This window comes from Budorcas taxicolor, chromosome 4, assembly GCF_023091745.1.
Source record: "Budorcas taxicolor isolate Tak-1 chromosome 4, Takin1.1, whole genome shotgun sequence".
NCBI lineage: Eukaryota > Metazoa > Chordata > Mammalia > Artiodactyla > Bovidae > Budorcas > Budorcas taxicolor.
This window is the reverse complement of record NC_068913.1, coordinates 50105392-50121899: the sequence shown is the minus strand read 5'-3', so window position 1 is coordinate 50121899 and position 16508 is coordinate 50105392. Positions and strand designations below refer to the sequence as shown.

Below are 16508 nucleotides of genomic sequence, written 5' to 3'. Positions count from 1 at the left end.
ATACTCTTGCCTGGAAAATCCCATGGATGGAGGAGCCTGGTGGGCTGCAGTCCATGGCGTCGCTATGAGTCAGACACGATTGAGCAATTTCATTTTCACTTTTCACTTTCATGCATTGGAGAAGGAAATGGCAAACCACTCCAGTGTCCTTCCCTGGAGAATCCCAGGGACGGCAGAGCCTGGTGGGCTGCCGTCTATGGGGTCGCACAGAGTCGGACACAACTGAAGCGACTTAGCAGCAGCAGCAGCAGCAGCAGCAAGTTGGTCATAACTTTTCTTTCAAGAAGTAAGCGTCTTTTAATTTTATGGCTGCAGTCACCATCTGCAATGATTTTGGAGCCCAAATAAAGAAAGTAAAAATTACTTACCCTACCACATATCAGGACCATATAAACTCATATTCAGATAAAAATATTAAAATGAAGGAATGGACAAATGAATAGACGAGAATAGCCTTTAAGTACATTCACATAAAAATGAGAAACTGATGTTTAAAAGTCAGTGAGGGAAAAAGTAAAAAAATGATGCATATTTTAAAAAAATGAAATGAGATTCTCATCTCTCACCATGCACAAAAACAAATTATAGATAGATTAAAACCTTAAGTGTGAAACTCAAGACTTTTTCATTTTTACAAGAAAATGAAGAGATTATCTTTTTAATGTGGGGCAGAGATGGATTTCTTAAGGCACAAAAAGGTGTAAGTATAAAGGAAACAATTAATGTTAGCCTATAATAAAATCAAGAAATTATGTTCTTGAGTGAAAAGGCATGTACATGAGTGAAAAGAGTGAAACAAGTGAAGGAAATTAAGAGGTAAACTTCCATTTACAAAACAAGTGAGTCATGGGGATGGAATATACAGCAAGGAGACTATAATCAATAATAATGTATTGATAATATCTTTGTATGATGACAAATGTTAACTAGACTTAATGTAGTAATCAATCTGCAACGTATAGAAATATCAAATCTCTCTGTTATGCATCAGGAACTAACAGAGTGTTTGCTGTAGGTCAATTATTCTTCAACAAACAAACAAATAAACAAACTCATAGAGAGATCAGATTTATGGTTACCAGAGGCAGAGGCTGAGAGGAGGAGCAATTGGATGAAGACAGTCAAATGGCTTAAACTTCCAGTTAGAGGATGAGTAAGTATTAGGGACGTAATGCACAATAAGATCTATATAATTAACACTACTCTATGTTATATATGAACGTTGTTAAGAGAGTGAATCCTAAGAGTTCTTATCATAAGGAAAAAAATATTTTTTCTTTCATTTTACATCTATATGAGATGATGGATGTTCACTAAACCTAGTGTGGTAATCATTTTATGATGTACATAAATCAAACCGTTATGCTGGACACCTTAAACTTACACAGTGCTGTAGGTTGATTATATCTCAGTAACACTAGAGGACAAAACAAAGAAAACTCTGTTCAAACTACGCTACTGTAAATAAAATGAAGAGACAAGCCCAAGACTGGGAGAAGATATTTTTTAATGCATGTTACCAACAAAGAATTAGTAACCAGAAGATAAATGGATGGATGGATAGATGGATGGATGGAAGGGGAAAGAAAAGGAACACCCTTACAAATCAGTAAGAACAACACAGTCAGATAGGAAAAATGGCAATAAAAAATTATTTTTCACAGAAGATGAACTACAAATATGATCAGTGAACATAAAAAAGATGTTCAAGATCAACAGCAATCAAAGAAAAGCAAATTCAATTCACAAGATCGCAAGGTAACATCCATCCTATTGGCAAAGCTGCTTAAAATCTGACAACATCAAATGGTAGCTTGAATGTGCACAACTAGAAATTCTCACACTACTGCTGAGGGTGAAAACTGGATAATAGCTTTGCAGAGCAAATAAGGTAAAATGAGGTAGAGTGAAAGCTGTGTGTTCCCTCCAGCCAGCCTTTCTACACTTAGATATGTAACCTGGAGCAGCAATCCTCGAACTTCAGTCTCAAAACCTCTTTACATTCTTAAAAATTATTTGTTTATATGAGTGATAGTCATGAATATATATTGTATAATAAATTAAAATTGTTTTAAAATTATTTCACTTAAAAATGAACAGTATGACAACTACACATTATTATACATAACATATTCTTTTTTTGCATTTATTTATTTATTTTTTTTACTTTACAATACTGTACTGGTTTTGCCATACACTGACATGAATCCACCACAGGTGTACATGAGTTCCCAACCCTGAACCCCCCTCCCGCCGCCCTCCCCATATCATCTCTCTGGGTCATCCCAGTGAAATAACATATTCTTATGGAAAATAACTACATCCTCCAAAACAAAAAAAATTAATAAAAAGCATGGCTATTTTACATTTTTTACAAATCTGGCATAATAGAAGACAGTTGGGTTCTCACATCTACTTCTGCATTCAATCTGCTGCAATAGCATACATTATGTACCCTCTGGAAAATTCCATTATATACTTATCAGAAAATGAGGGGGAGGGCAAAGAACTTATTATATATTATTATTATTGTTATTTTCAATCCATAGACTCCCTGAAAAGGTCAAGGAGTAGGAGAGGAATGGTCCTCCAGGGGTCCCCACACTTTAAAAAACTCGAGTACATTTGCATAATACACATACATGCACACACACATCATGCTCATCACATCACTGTAATAACAAATAATTAGAAACAAGCAAAATATTTATCAAAGAACAGATAAACTGTCTATTTACATAAGGGTATACTGACAGTTTAAAAGCAGTAAACAAGGGCTACATGAATCAATGTAATATCTCAAACACTGTTCTCAAAAACAAGCTGAAGGATGATAATTTACATAAATGAAACTTTTATAAGTGGTACAATTATACAAACTTGGAATATATGCAAAATAGCCATATTCCTAATCTATAAATAGATGCCTTTGTAGTAACAGTACAGAAACAAAAATAGGAAATAAAGACAAGAAATTCATCATAGTGGTGGTTATCTATGGAGAAGGAAGTTAAGAGAATGGGTAAGAGAGGGACACACAAGGACTCCTACTGTATGTATGATTATTTTCTTAAAAGAAAAAAAAACCGTGAAGGGTTAAAATGTTAGAATCTGTTAGAGCCAGGGGATGGTTTATATGAGTATTCATTTTTGTATATTGGAAACACCTCATAATTTAAAGAAAGAGAAAGAGAGAACAAGAGAGAGAGAAAAAATTTCTCCTCTACTTGGTTTTGGAGATAAAAATCTCTTGGTACATAAAAATCTCTCAATACTCTCAGTCCAACCAGATTAGTCTACACTGCTTTTTTTTTTTTTTTTTTTACTTTGTTACCTTTGACATATAAAAACAATATATGTAAGGCATGCAACTTGATATTTTGGCATAGCATGTACTGTACAAAAAATCACAATGAAGCTAAATAATTTAATTATCACCTCTATATAGTCACCATTGTGTATGTGTGAAGATTTCAAATAAGATCAATTTTCTCAGCCAATTTCAAGCATCCAGTACAGTACTGGTAACTGTCACCCTGCTACATACTTAGATTCCCAGAACTTATTCATTTTGCATAACTGAAGCTTTGTACTCTTTCAATGCTAAATGTGCTCCTAAAATATATTTTACAAAATATCCTTTTACAAATGAGTTTTTCTTAAAATTTGAACACTAAAATATCTTTTGAATTCTTTTTAAGGAATTATTAGGAATCAAAGATCCTAATATTGCTTAGTTGGTAAACTGTTGTTAATGACAGTCAAATAAGATATCAAAGACCTGTGAAAAACTCCATGTAAAAACAAAGATCCAAAAGAACTATCTTTTTCTTTCTAAAAATCTACTAAGATAGTAATTTGTAGTGGAGCAAGTATAGAATGATGGGTTTTCAGAATAAAATCATTTTAACATAAAACTTAGGTACAAAAGTTTGTCCCACCATAAGCTTTCTTTCATAAATATTATGACATAAGGAAATGGCAACAAGCTGTCAATTTAATGCAACCAATTTTTCCAATTTATATTTCAGGCACACATTCATGTTTTTACTATAAGCATCTGCCTCACTTAAATAAAGTACCTACTATCAATACCCCTACCTACTCTTCCCAAGTTGTTTTAAAATGACTTATTAAAACTTGAATAAAACCATAAACTGGGAGATTTTACACACACAAATTTATTTATTCTACCAGTTAAACACTGATTGTCAAGGAAGGAGATGGTGTGAAAACAAAGCAAAGCATTATCCCATTGCTTTTTTTTCCCCTTATTTTTTTTTAAAGTCAGACTATTTACCTTGCATTTTAAATAGAATCAAAGGAGGACTTTAGATTTAAAAGAGCAAGGGTTTTTTTAAAGTTTGAAACACTTAGCTGAAAGATCTAAAAACTTTAGTTTTATACTTTTCATTAACAACTTTTTGTTTAAGTATTATTACTCTACTGACTTGAAAGTAATCTCCAGTGTCTTACATTCTCAATCAACTTCCATTTTTTTAAATTTATTTTTAATTGAAGGATAACTGCTTTACAATGTTGTGTTGGTTTCTGCTGTACAAAAACGTGAATCAGCCATAAGTGTATATATATCCCCTCCCTCTTGAGCCTCCCTTCCACACCCTCATCCTACCCACCTAGGTCAACACAGGGCACCAGGGTGAGCTCCCTGTGTTCAAACTTCATTTTTATGAACTATAATGTTCTGACTTCTAAAACCTGCCTTTCCTTCCTTCCTTCCTTTTCTTATTTTTTTAACAAACCCATATATAAGGCTAGTATATGTCAGACACTGTTAACTCAATTAACCCTCTGAGGTAAGTAGTGTCATAATTCCCATTTCACAGATGAGGAAACTGAGGCATAGATGGTAAAGTAACTTGCTCAAGGTTCCAAAAGTTATAAATGGCAGAATCAAGATTCAAACCCAGAGCTTATGCCAAAGCAAGGGCATATTTTTTAAAAGTTTTCACTGTTTCTGATTTTTCAGCATTACTTTAACATTTTTCAGCACTAAAAGCAATCTGTTTTCCATAAACTACCAGGCTTAAGAAGTATAAGGCAGAGGAAAGGGGATCTACTGACCATGTTTATCAAATGAGCGGAGGGGAAAAGTGGAAGGAATAATAATTGAGGGAGATGACTGTAACACATTCAGTTTAGGGCAAAATTATTTGAGTTGCTTGAAGAATATGCAAGCAGAGGTGGCTGGTAAGCAGGTAGACACATTGAATCTTAAGGAGAGGGGAGGTCTGTGCTGGAACTACAGTTAAAACTGGAGGGCTCCAAAGAGCAAGTCAGCCCTAGGGGGCGAGCAGGATTCTCGTAATAAAGGTAAGAAGGCAGTGTCTTTCAAGGTGGTTAGGAATGAGGCAAGATGGAGAGAAAAAAGGACAAAGCAGGTTCATGGCAACAGATGCATTTGAGATGTAATACAGGGCTCACAGACGCAGAAGGAGAGATCAGAACATCTACTCAGTGAGAATATGCAATTCTCAGCTGCAAGACAAGCCTGTATGCTTGTGTTCTTTGCATTTTGCAGAATGATCAAATATCAGGCCAAAATATAATGCCGCCTTATTTTGTTTAATATAATGAAGTCTAAACCTACGAAACTGAAGATTAGCAAAGGCTTTTACATTTCATGAAAACACTTTAAAATGTTTAAAATATAAAGGATTATCAAGAGGGTATTTTTAATATTCACATGCCCAAGAAGGTTTTGATCACTTCAGAAATATATGTTTACAGACATTTACTATTATTAGACATTCAGTATTCAACTTGAGGTTAATTAAAATGTATTTGGCCACCTAATGTGAGCAAAGCAAGATGCACACAGGAAAGTCTAGGAGGGAGGGAGCTTATTACTGCATATCCCTGCCTGCTTGTGCCGGGCACATCTGACAGCCACCGAGCTTTCTTTCTGCCATTTTGACACCTTTCATGTCAACCAGAGAATTTTGTAAGGATCTTTTTGGAAGGGTGAAATGAAGCTAACCTTTGGAGAAAAACTGAGATTTGGCAGAAAACTAAGGAAAGAAGACTGGGTACCTAGGACCAAGAGAATAATTCAGGCAAGAATATTTGAATACATCAATTTTGAACCACACTATATGCCTCTACAGTGTTTTATCTACTACTCAAGGGCTGCTTACAAATGAACAGACTTTCTTTCATGTCTTTTTTCACTTAAAATGTACTTAATAGGTAATACAAGTATATGATAAGCTTTTAATCAAGTTACAAAAAGGGGGACAGTGAAGAGTCTCCCTTCTAAACAACTGTCCTCTCCAGAGACTGCTTTCCTGAGATACCCTGTGCATGCGTGCATGCTAAGTAGCTTCAGTTGTGTCCGACTCTTTGTGACCCTGTGGACTGTAGCCTGCCAGGCTCTTCTGTCCATGGGATTCTCCAGGCAAGAATACTGCAGTGGGTTGCCACAGGCTCCTCCAGGACATCTTCCTGACCCAGGGATCGCACCCATGTCTCTTGCATCTCCTACATGGGCAAACAGGTTCTTTACCACTATACCCTATGTAACTGCATTTCTTTTAAACTATTTTAAACTTTTTTCTCCTTACGGTGTTGCCTGGTCCTAATCTTTTAAAATATTTTAAACTTTAGATTTTCTTCTAATTCAGATAGCATTTCCATGACTTAGTGATTCTTAACTAAACACCTATAACATGGTATGATTCTGTTTGTCACATCCCCAAAATGTGTACCAAGAACCTTAGTACTCTATAATCTAAATGGAGTTCAAGGTACAGAGGGGAATACAAATTTAAAAGAAAAAGCCTGGATCTTATCTGTCATGTAGTATGATTTTATTTCCTCCTTATAAGATAGAATTTTCCTCTTTATTCTGCCAAACTTTGGTTGAGTTAAACAATTAGCTTACCTAATGAGTGTCTATTTAAAAAGACAAACACAAACACACTAGGACCCTATAATTCAGGAGCTTAAAAGAGGAAGCCAAAGTTTATTACAGCCAGCTTATATATTAATAGAGTATCAGTTTAGTCGAATTGTTAGGATTGTGGTCTCCAAAATGGGGTCATGTACCACAAGACAGAGTATAAGGCAGTCTTTAACGGTGTAGGAAAAAATTAGAACTTGTTTACAATGACTTCTTCTCCCTTTCAAAATTTATATTGTAGAATCCTTTCTCATGGGACTCCCCTGATAGCTCAGTGGTAAAGAATCTGCCTGCAATGCAGAAGACACAGGTTCGATCCCTGGGCTCAGAAGATCCCCTGGGGAAGGGAATGGCAACCTACTCCAGTTATCCTGCCTGGGAAATCCCATGGACAGAGAAGCCTGGTGGGCTAAAGTCCACGGGGTTGCAAAAGAGTCAACAACAACAACACTTTCTCATATACTGGTACCTGCACAATATTTATAAAGACATACTTGGGATATGTATACTCATTATGTTCCCTCATTAGCAAAACTGCTATTTTGCAAATGAGGGTACATAATCAAAAAAATTTGATAATTAAACAGCTCAGTATACGAGGTGTTCATTTCTAAAAATAAATAGTTTATTGATTTTCGAAAGTACACCAAGTACTTTCCCTGATGGTCCAGTGGTTAGGACTTCGTTCTTTCACTACTGAACACCCAGGTTTGATCCCTGGTTGAGGGACTAAGATCTCACAAGCTGCAGAGCATACAAAATAAAATAAAACAAAGCTCATGTAAGAAAAGTATACCAAGTGCTAATTTGGATAGAACAGAGAGAAAAAGCAAATTGTAAAAGGGACAGATCAATGCTGAGCTAGACTAAATTTCAGAGGGAAAAGTAGGTGGCTTAATTTTTGAAACGTGGTTCTTTTCAGCCATGTTATTGCTGTAAGAGTTACTAACACTGAAGTGTGTGGTCAAGCAGATGCGCTTGAACTTAAGACTGCCAGGTTCAAATCCTGACTCTACCACTCACTCCGGGGAGGGCTGAATGAAGTGTATAATAGTCTTATTCAGGGCCTGGCAGTTAAGTAGCCAAAAATGTTAACAATGACTAAATAAAAAGAATATCATTTAACAGACATTAGCTTTCTACAGCAACTGAAACGAAACAGCTGAGTCATGTTTTAATTAAGAACCTTTTGGAAAGATGCTTTTTGAGTCTAACATATTTAAACAAATGGAAGTTTTTCCTTCTTTTTTATCCAAAAAAGAAAAAAAAAATATTCCCCTCAGTAAAACTCCCATGAACTATTCTATCTTGGAACAGCTAATGTAAATTAAACAGTGTCAGTCCCCAGCCAAACGGATACCGGAATCACTGTATACAGTATATCTTTTTGGCTTTACTTTTATGTGGAACATGTGTTTATATTTTGACCTTTTGTCTTTTTTTTTTAAATACAGAACATTTTTAAACAGCAGCAACTGGAATGATTTTTTTTTTTTAGCTTCCAAACATACTAAGCTACACATGGCAAAGCCTATTGCTGAAACATTTATAAATGTTACACCAACTGTGTTTATATTTCTGATTTTTTTAGATTGTTGTTTTCATGTAAGCCATGACCTGAAAATTTGAGCTCAAATTCTTTCCACAAAATAATTACATAATGGAACAGTCTGAGTCATTTCGAATTTCCGAAACACAAAAACTTGCTCCCATAAAATAAAGATAATAATCAGTATCACAGTGAAGTTTTCGTACGGGGTTTTGTAACCATGACCATCTCAATCACAGCTAAGTAGTAGGGATAAGGCTGGAAGGACAATAAGAACAGGACCAAGAACACGATGGCAACCACTCATCCAACTCAGAAAAGTCACTGCACTCTTTTTTCTTTTCCATTGCCTCTTCTTAAGCAACTGATACAAAAATAAACTCTAATATTAAATTTCACGGCAATGAAAAAATCAAAGAGAAAAAAAATTGGTGACTCTGAAGGGAAAAGTACAAAAGCACTTCTTGTTAGCCTGGCCTTTTAGACCTTATCTATCACCCTGATGGAAGACAGGAAGGATTTATAGTAGGTAAGTTAATATCGAAAGGCACACAAAATGTAAAGTGATGATTCTATGAACAAAAAGACCAAAACGGACTAAATCTGGGCAAGGAACGTCTCTGGCTCTCAGCGGCTCCATCTGTTAAACGTTACAGACAACATATTCTATCTATGAGACAGTCTGTGACAAAAGGATTGTCTCTTAAGGAGTCTAGAGATAGTAAACTTAAAAGAAAAATTACTTCTTTTTTCCTAAGAAAAAGAAAAGGAGTTGGTTCTCAATAAATATGTCTGCAGTGAGTGAATAAGCAGAGGATCCTCCCTTTCAACTTTACATGTTCTTTCTCCTCAAGGACTGCTCCAGGTCTCAGCTCTGTTACTCTGTGACTCTGAACACTGCTAAGGCAGACCCCAAGGTCAGTCAACTCAAACACCTTCGCTGAATCCCTTACCTCAAATATTCCATCAACCACTACTTCCACCATAGGCTTTCTCTATTCCTACTACTCTCATTAAGATCTCTTTTTTTAAGGGATCACAAATAAATTCCTCCTTGACAATTTCAAAGATCTTTTGTTAGTATCCACATGGTTGAAAAAGATACACAATTTTTTTTTCTTTTGACACAGCTATGGACATAACTTTGACAGCTAGAAATTTACTGGAATCCAGGGAATGAGATTTGCAACAGTGAATAACCAATAAATATTTACTCTGTCCCACCCAGTTACAATACATCACTTTATGTACAAACTCAAAGGGAAAGCTTACATGCCTTCAAATGGAAAGCTTGTAACAGTCTTAAGTTAAATAACAGCTACAGTTTGATCTTTTAAGATAGGCAGGTAAACATATGAAAGCATCCAATGCTGCAGTTTTTGTTGAGATGCTTTGATTCTATGCCACTGCTTAAGAAAAGATATCAGTTTCTCAAAGAACCCTTCACAAGTTGCAACAGATGTTACTCCTCTTCCTCCTCCTCTCCCCTCTCCCTCCCTTTTCCCAAGTTTAAAGTAATAGATGCATAAAAGTTTGAGAAAGGACACCCAAAGTCCTTTGATTTCCCAATTTCAATCCCTAAAGTAATCCATTTAATGCTACTATTAAAATGAATAATGTTCTTAACTGTTCCTTGAAAAATCATAATTGCCATCTCTAATGCAAAATATTTTTTTAAATCTTCTCTAATGTTGTTTTAAGCCCCTAACTAAAATAATGGCTTTAATATTTTAGCCATTGTCATGAATGATGTAATCCATTTCAGGAGGAGGATTTAAAACTACTATATAAATTTCCAATAGCCAAAGACCAGAAAAGTCTCATTAACTACAAAATCCTAAAGTGCTTGCTTAGCTACAAATTATGAGTTGAAAGGATGTGGGTTTTACTACTATGCAACATAACTTCACATTAAATCCTAAGAGAAACTGCCCAGCAAGCTCATTTCCTATTTCATCTGTGTAAAAAGTGCAAACATTAGATTCACCTCCACCAAACACAATGAAAGCCTCATTGTGAAGAAAATACTTCTGGAAGACCTCTTGTAAATAAGGTTATTTGTTTAACAGGTAACTGATGCTTGTTGGGTGCAGTATCCTAAGGGCCTTGCAAATATTACTCCATTTATCCTCATTAAAACTTCACAAAGCAAGTACTATTTTATTATGCCATGTCAACATGCTGAGCACAGCATTTCATACATTAAAAAAAAAGACACTAAGCTGCAAGTTAACCCTCCAAAATCAACTTCATGAATGCTTTTCAAACTGATTAAATGGATTTCAGAGGTTGATTATATACTAAAAAATAATTTAACTTTCAGTCCATTGCACAAGTACCATCACTAAAATAAATTTCTTTCTTTAGCTGTATGCTGATGGCTACATGCAGTAGGAGACTAAGGATTGGCTGCTTTGTCGCCCAACAGTCTCCAGGAGCCCTCCACAGAGCAAGTTCTTAAAAAAGGGCTCACACAAATGAGCCTAAAAAACCAACCAAAGCAACTCTCCTTTAAAGCTCTAATTCCTCTCTACAATTTCCTACTGTCAGTTAGGCCATGAATGTCAACGTTTTTTTTACTTCTAGTATGAACAAGGTTAAGAACTTTTTCACAGCAGATTCTTAGCAAGTCAATCTATTACCCTCACTGCTTTGTCATCTCATTTTTCAGGAAGACCACACACGTCATTCCAGACAGATGAATTTCTGACTTTTATTCTTCAAGTTACAATGAAGCTTAGCTCTTCCCATTCTGTATTTAATAGAGATGAAGAACATTTGTTCTTAATCCTCTTAAGAAAAAATTTCAGACACATGCATGCTATTCTCAGCTCTTTCAACCATTCCCTCTCATGCTATGTACCTTTGTTCCCTTAATCTCTCACCATAAGCTCCAACTTTCCAATATTTTGCATAATTTTCCAGATCTCTGGTAAACTCTACACAATCCCCTTAAATTGTAAAAATGTAAAGGTAGATAAAGTTCTCCTAAAAGACTTGACGTAAATCAGAGTTAAGAGGATTAAGTCACAGATTTTACATGCTAAATTTCTATTTATATACCTTTGACATCAAGCTTATAAGCCATGGTTCTATAGTTTTGCCTTGTAAATTAACCTGACCTTGGTATCTTTGCCTTCGATAATTTAGTATATTAATTCTTCCATGTTTTACCTTAGTCTATTTTTCTTCCAGTTTGATTCCTCTTCATGGGTCCATGTGTAATTTGTTTCCAACTACTTGTCAGTTTTGGAGATGGAAATGGTAACCCACTCCAGCATTCCTGTTGCGATAATTCCATGGACAGAGGAGCCTGGCGGGCTACAGTCCATGGGGTCGCAAAGAGCTGGACATGACTGAGCAGCACTTCTCATTTACTTCATTTTGTAATTTGAGTTATTTCACTTAAGAAATAATTGAGCAACACAAGATCTCCCAATGATGCCTGTATTAATTGCCACAGATTTCACTCCAAATTGGTACTGATCCAACTCTTTGGCTTATTGCAACCCTCCTAATAATTCCCAGCCTGGGGACATGGCCCTTGCGGAAGAGACAGGTCAAGTTTCATTTCTGTAGGACGGGGAGGAGGGAGGCAGTCTCAATTATAGCTTTTTTCAGGACTTTAAGAGTTCCCAGAAAGGGGATCACAATATGACACTATCATTCTAACACCTAAAGGTTACCCTTCTAACAAGAATTGACACCAAGCTGGAAGTAAACATCAGAAGTGATAAACTTAGAAGAGAATAGGAGGGGAACAAGAAAGCAATCAGCAGAGGAAGAGAGAAAGGGAAGGGAAAGGGAAGAGAGAAGTAAAGACCACCTTCACCCATCAGACTTTTGGCCAAGGTCCCAAATGCTGGTTCACTTGCTTGATTCAACCACACTATGAGTTCAAGGTCACACATGCTTGATCTCTCTGGGGGAGTCAATGGCAACCAGTTTCAGGGTCAAAAACTTGCCTTTTTGAACAACCCCTCACAAATACGATCACTTGTCCTAAGGGATTCGTGAGAGGGATTCGTGAGAGTAAGTATGAATTAATCAATGCAAATTCATCACCATTACTGAAAAAAAAAAAAAAAAAGCAGGAACACTTGACCTCTGATTCAGCCAGCTGGACAAATTTCATTAAGGGGGAGACCTCTGATGATCTTAGGTCAGACAGATGTGAGTAAGAAACCAGGCTCTACTCCTCACTAGTCCTGTGTGTGACCTTGGACAAATTTATTTTTCTAAACCTTAAAGACAAAACATATTAAGGGCCTCAAGCAGAGCTTGACATAAAAGGGATGCTCAAGGGATGCCAGGCCCACCCCCTTCCCAGAGATAAAAGCCAGGACTTAAGAGCACAGGCATGGCGCCAAGCCCACCGCTCTTACAACCTCTGCAGCCTACCAGCTGTGAAACACTGAACAACTGTTAGTCTCACCTTTCTTATAAAGCTGGGATAATGAATCCAGGCATTTAGATAGTGTTTAGCACACAATCTCAATAAATAGCAGCTATTTTTTAACTGTTAATAAGAGAAAGTGATACTATAATCATCATTATTATCATTATCTGTTGACCAATCTTTCTCAAAGCAGGATCAGGCAACAGTAGATATCATCTGTTAAAAAAAGATCCCAAGTCCACCCCAACCTATTCAAAGAAGCTCCAAAAGCATAGTACCAGGTAATAATCATTTCAGAATCAAACTTCCTTGAGAGGTATACTAAAATTTAAGAATGACTTATCCTTTTCATCTTGCGCTATGTTTCAGTAAATTAAGACTTGCCTTCTAGTATTTTCCCCATTCTTTAGTACTTTTCTTATTCTTTACTATGTCATGAGGGTTACCCAGTATCAGGTGTATTTTTATATTTCAGTACTTTTTTAGACTTAGGCATTAAACTGATAGGCTCATTCCCGTTGTTTCCCTCCCTCTCCCCAAGAGTATTATTTTGACTTTTTCCTCCTTTGACTGAGGGTTGACAGACTATGGCCTTGGTCTGTGGCCAGTTTTGTACAGAGGGAATACATGTTTAAAGGACCGTTCAAAAAAAAAAAAGAGGAATATGCGATGAAAACCATACGTTGCTCACAAAGCCTGAAATATTTACTCTCTGACTCTTTACAAAAAAGTTTGCCAACCCCTCAGGAGTCTAGAATTCTCTTTAAATTGGGGGTCTCAACACAAATTACTTTTAAAAAATTGAGAAATGATTAGAATAGAAACTACTCTAAATGTATATTTTTCACTGCACCTAGAAAAGGGAAGCACCATTGCCAAAGTTTCTGTTATACACAGATACATATGTGTGCATTGGATAATGACCAAACTGGTTGCAGTCATAAAAGTCTTGGAGGGTGTGGAGGGGTAGGAATGGGGAATAAATTGGGCAATTGGTTAACCAGTATATAGTAAAACTGACACTGAGTAATTTTTACAATAAAAGTGCTTTGGAGACTATAAAACCATAGTAAATGATCCCTACTACTCAGAAGGTAATGGCTTCTTTCTTCATTGCTAAATGGAAAGGAAATCTGTTCTGTGTACAATATACATTGTTTTAAAGAGAAAACAAAATCATAAATGCAAAGTACTTCAAAACAGTACACAAGCAAAATATTTTAGTTATACTAACAATATATTGCACTGAACAAATGTAGGCTCTTTACCAAGTCCTTAGTCTTTGGTTTTCTCCAATCTGGAAAACTAGTCCTTTTTGTTTTCTTTGTGTGTGTCCATGTGCATGTGGATGTACTCGTGTGTGGATGTGTGTCTCAAGCATTAAAGAGGTATTAGATTTCTCTACCCTTTGTGTCATTCATCAGTGGCTTCTCCTGCCCATCTACTTAAAATGTGCACTCTTTCCTTCTCATGCCATTTCTAATAAGAAAAGCATTAGATTAAGTTTTTGTGCAAAATGAAGACTATGATTATCCTACCCCTGGAAACATTACAAAGTCCAAAATAAAAATTTTTAAAGTAACAATCTTCCATTTTATCTTCAGAGAGCATTAATTTCCAGGGCTTTCTGTGACTGCTTCAGATAAGCTAAAAATACCTTAATTTTATAACACATTTTAACAATTTTGCAAAGAAAAGAAACACCTTCCTAGAAAGGTACACAAGAAATGACACTTTAAAATATGAAATGTACTGTGGACACAAACCACGAGTAGTGTAAATAAATAAAAGCTGGTGTGATGCTGAATGCACGTTTGTCTTGTACCACAAAGAAAAAGCACTTGCACGTTTGCACACCCGGGTATTTTAGCTTGGGATGCCACAAAGATGGGATTTAGGCATGCTGTGTAAATGTAGGAGGCTGTTAATGTGTAAGCGTGTCTGCGTGTGTCAGGGAAAGAGGGTTATAAGCGGGAGGGGTGGGACCTGCCAGGAGCAGCTACTGGAGAAAACCCCCTTTTCTTTCCCATTCATTCTTTCTAGCTTCAGTGTCTGGCACAGTCCTTACAATCACTCACTGCTTTTCATTCTAAAGACAACCAACAAGCTTTCAGAACGTCCTACAGTGTTTTTCCCACAGTTTTGGTTTTTTTTTAAAGACATCAAATCATCCAAAATTTGTTTTAAATCAAACCCGTTTCCTCATTCCAAAGGCCCCACGGGTTGCAGGCTAAACAGGATCCTTTGCTGTGTGTCCCAAAAGAATACAACACGCTATCGGTAAACTGGAAAATAATAGATGACTCTCGTTTCCAAGAATGCCAAAGCTATCACCATAAATTCTATTCTGCCCCGTGAGTCCAATTTCACGCTCCTTTTAGTGAATCTGCCGTCCTTACAAGAGTGAAGTCAATGCGATTGACCACTCCTCCACCTTTTCGTTTTGGACAGTCCACTAATACACATAAGGGCTGAAAGAGGATGCAAAATGGGCCAGCTTCATTTATGCAACCCCAGTGAAAGTTGTTTCTCAGATGCCCACTCCAGTCCTGCCGGCCTCTGCCTCCGAGCCCAGGAAGAGAGGAGGGCGAGTGGGCAGAGAAGCCTCACCTCTCGGCTCCCCACCTCCACAGGAGGGAACGCGGGGGAGGGCACGACGAGAGCGCGGAGGAAGAAAGTGGGCGAGTGGAAGAGACAGAAATGGATGCTGAGGGGGTGGGCGCAAGGGGAAGGTAGGGAAGGCAGGGAGAGGTGGGTGAGTGTAGCTCTGGGATCTAAGGACCGAGGGGGAGCGGCGAGGGTGGGGGCCCGCGCGGGGAATCCGGTCCTCACCGTTGAATGCCCCTGCATCCGCGGCCTCTTCCTCCTCCTCGCCGTTCTCCGAATCGCTGTGCCTGGGCTCCTCGGCGAAGTTGACCCCCTTGCTGGGGGTGCCGCCCCCGCTGGCGGCGCCCGCGTCCCCCCAGGTCCTGCCTTCATGGCCGAAGCGCGCGGCGCCTTTGCGCTCGTTCTCCTCCTGCAGGCGCGTGAAGTGCTGCAGCGCGAACTCCAGCAGGTCCGCGGGCTGGTGCCTCAGGACCTCCACGGTGAAGCCCTGCAGCAGCTCCGTCAGTCCCGCCGGGATCTCGATGCTCATCCTGCCTCCCCTGCCGGCGGGCGCCCGGGCGCCGCCCTCGCCCCCTCGCTGAACCGGCCTCGGGCCCAGCGGCGGCCAAGCGAGCGCAGACGGACGCTGGCGGGGCTACCGGCTGCGAGCGCGGCGCACTGGGCCCCGGCAGCCAGGCTGGCCCGGCCCGCGGCTCCCGGCGCGCGGCTGTTCCGTGCGGCGGCGGCGGCTGAGCAAGCTCGGCCCGGGGAGGGCTGGCAGCATCTCCGGCTCCTCCCGCTCCTGCCGCGGCCGCTCCTCTCCCCCGCCCGGGCCGCCCCGCCCCCGCCGCACCGCTGCACGCGGGAGGGGGCTCCGGCGCGCCCCCACGTGACCCACGGAAACCATGGCAACCCTGCCGGCGGGCGCCGAGCACCCGCCACTTGCACAGCTGAGGGGCTGAAGACGCAACGCAGGCCGGCGCCACCAGGCTGGCGGGGCTCTCTCCTAGGGGGCGCGGCCCGGGCGGGTCCACCCACCCCCCAACTCGGCA

General features: G+C 38.8%; 1 protein-coding gene across 1 annotated transcript in view; it reads right to left on the bottom strand.

Annotated features, from left to right (window-relative positions):
- Positions 1–16006, bottom strand: part of PRKAR2B (protein kinase cAMP-dependent type II regulatory subunit beta) — a 109418-nt gene extending 93412 nt beyond the window's left edge. Inside the window, exon 1 of the mRNA XM_052638811.1 lies at positions 15703–16006. Within this exon, the coding sequence (XP_052494771.1) occupies positions 15703–16006 (304 nt within the window). The remainder of the gene's footprint in view (positions 1–15702) is intronic.
- Between the last annotated feature and the right edge of the window lie 502 nt (positions 16007–16508).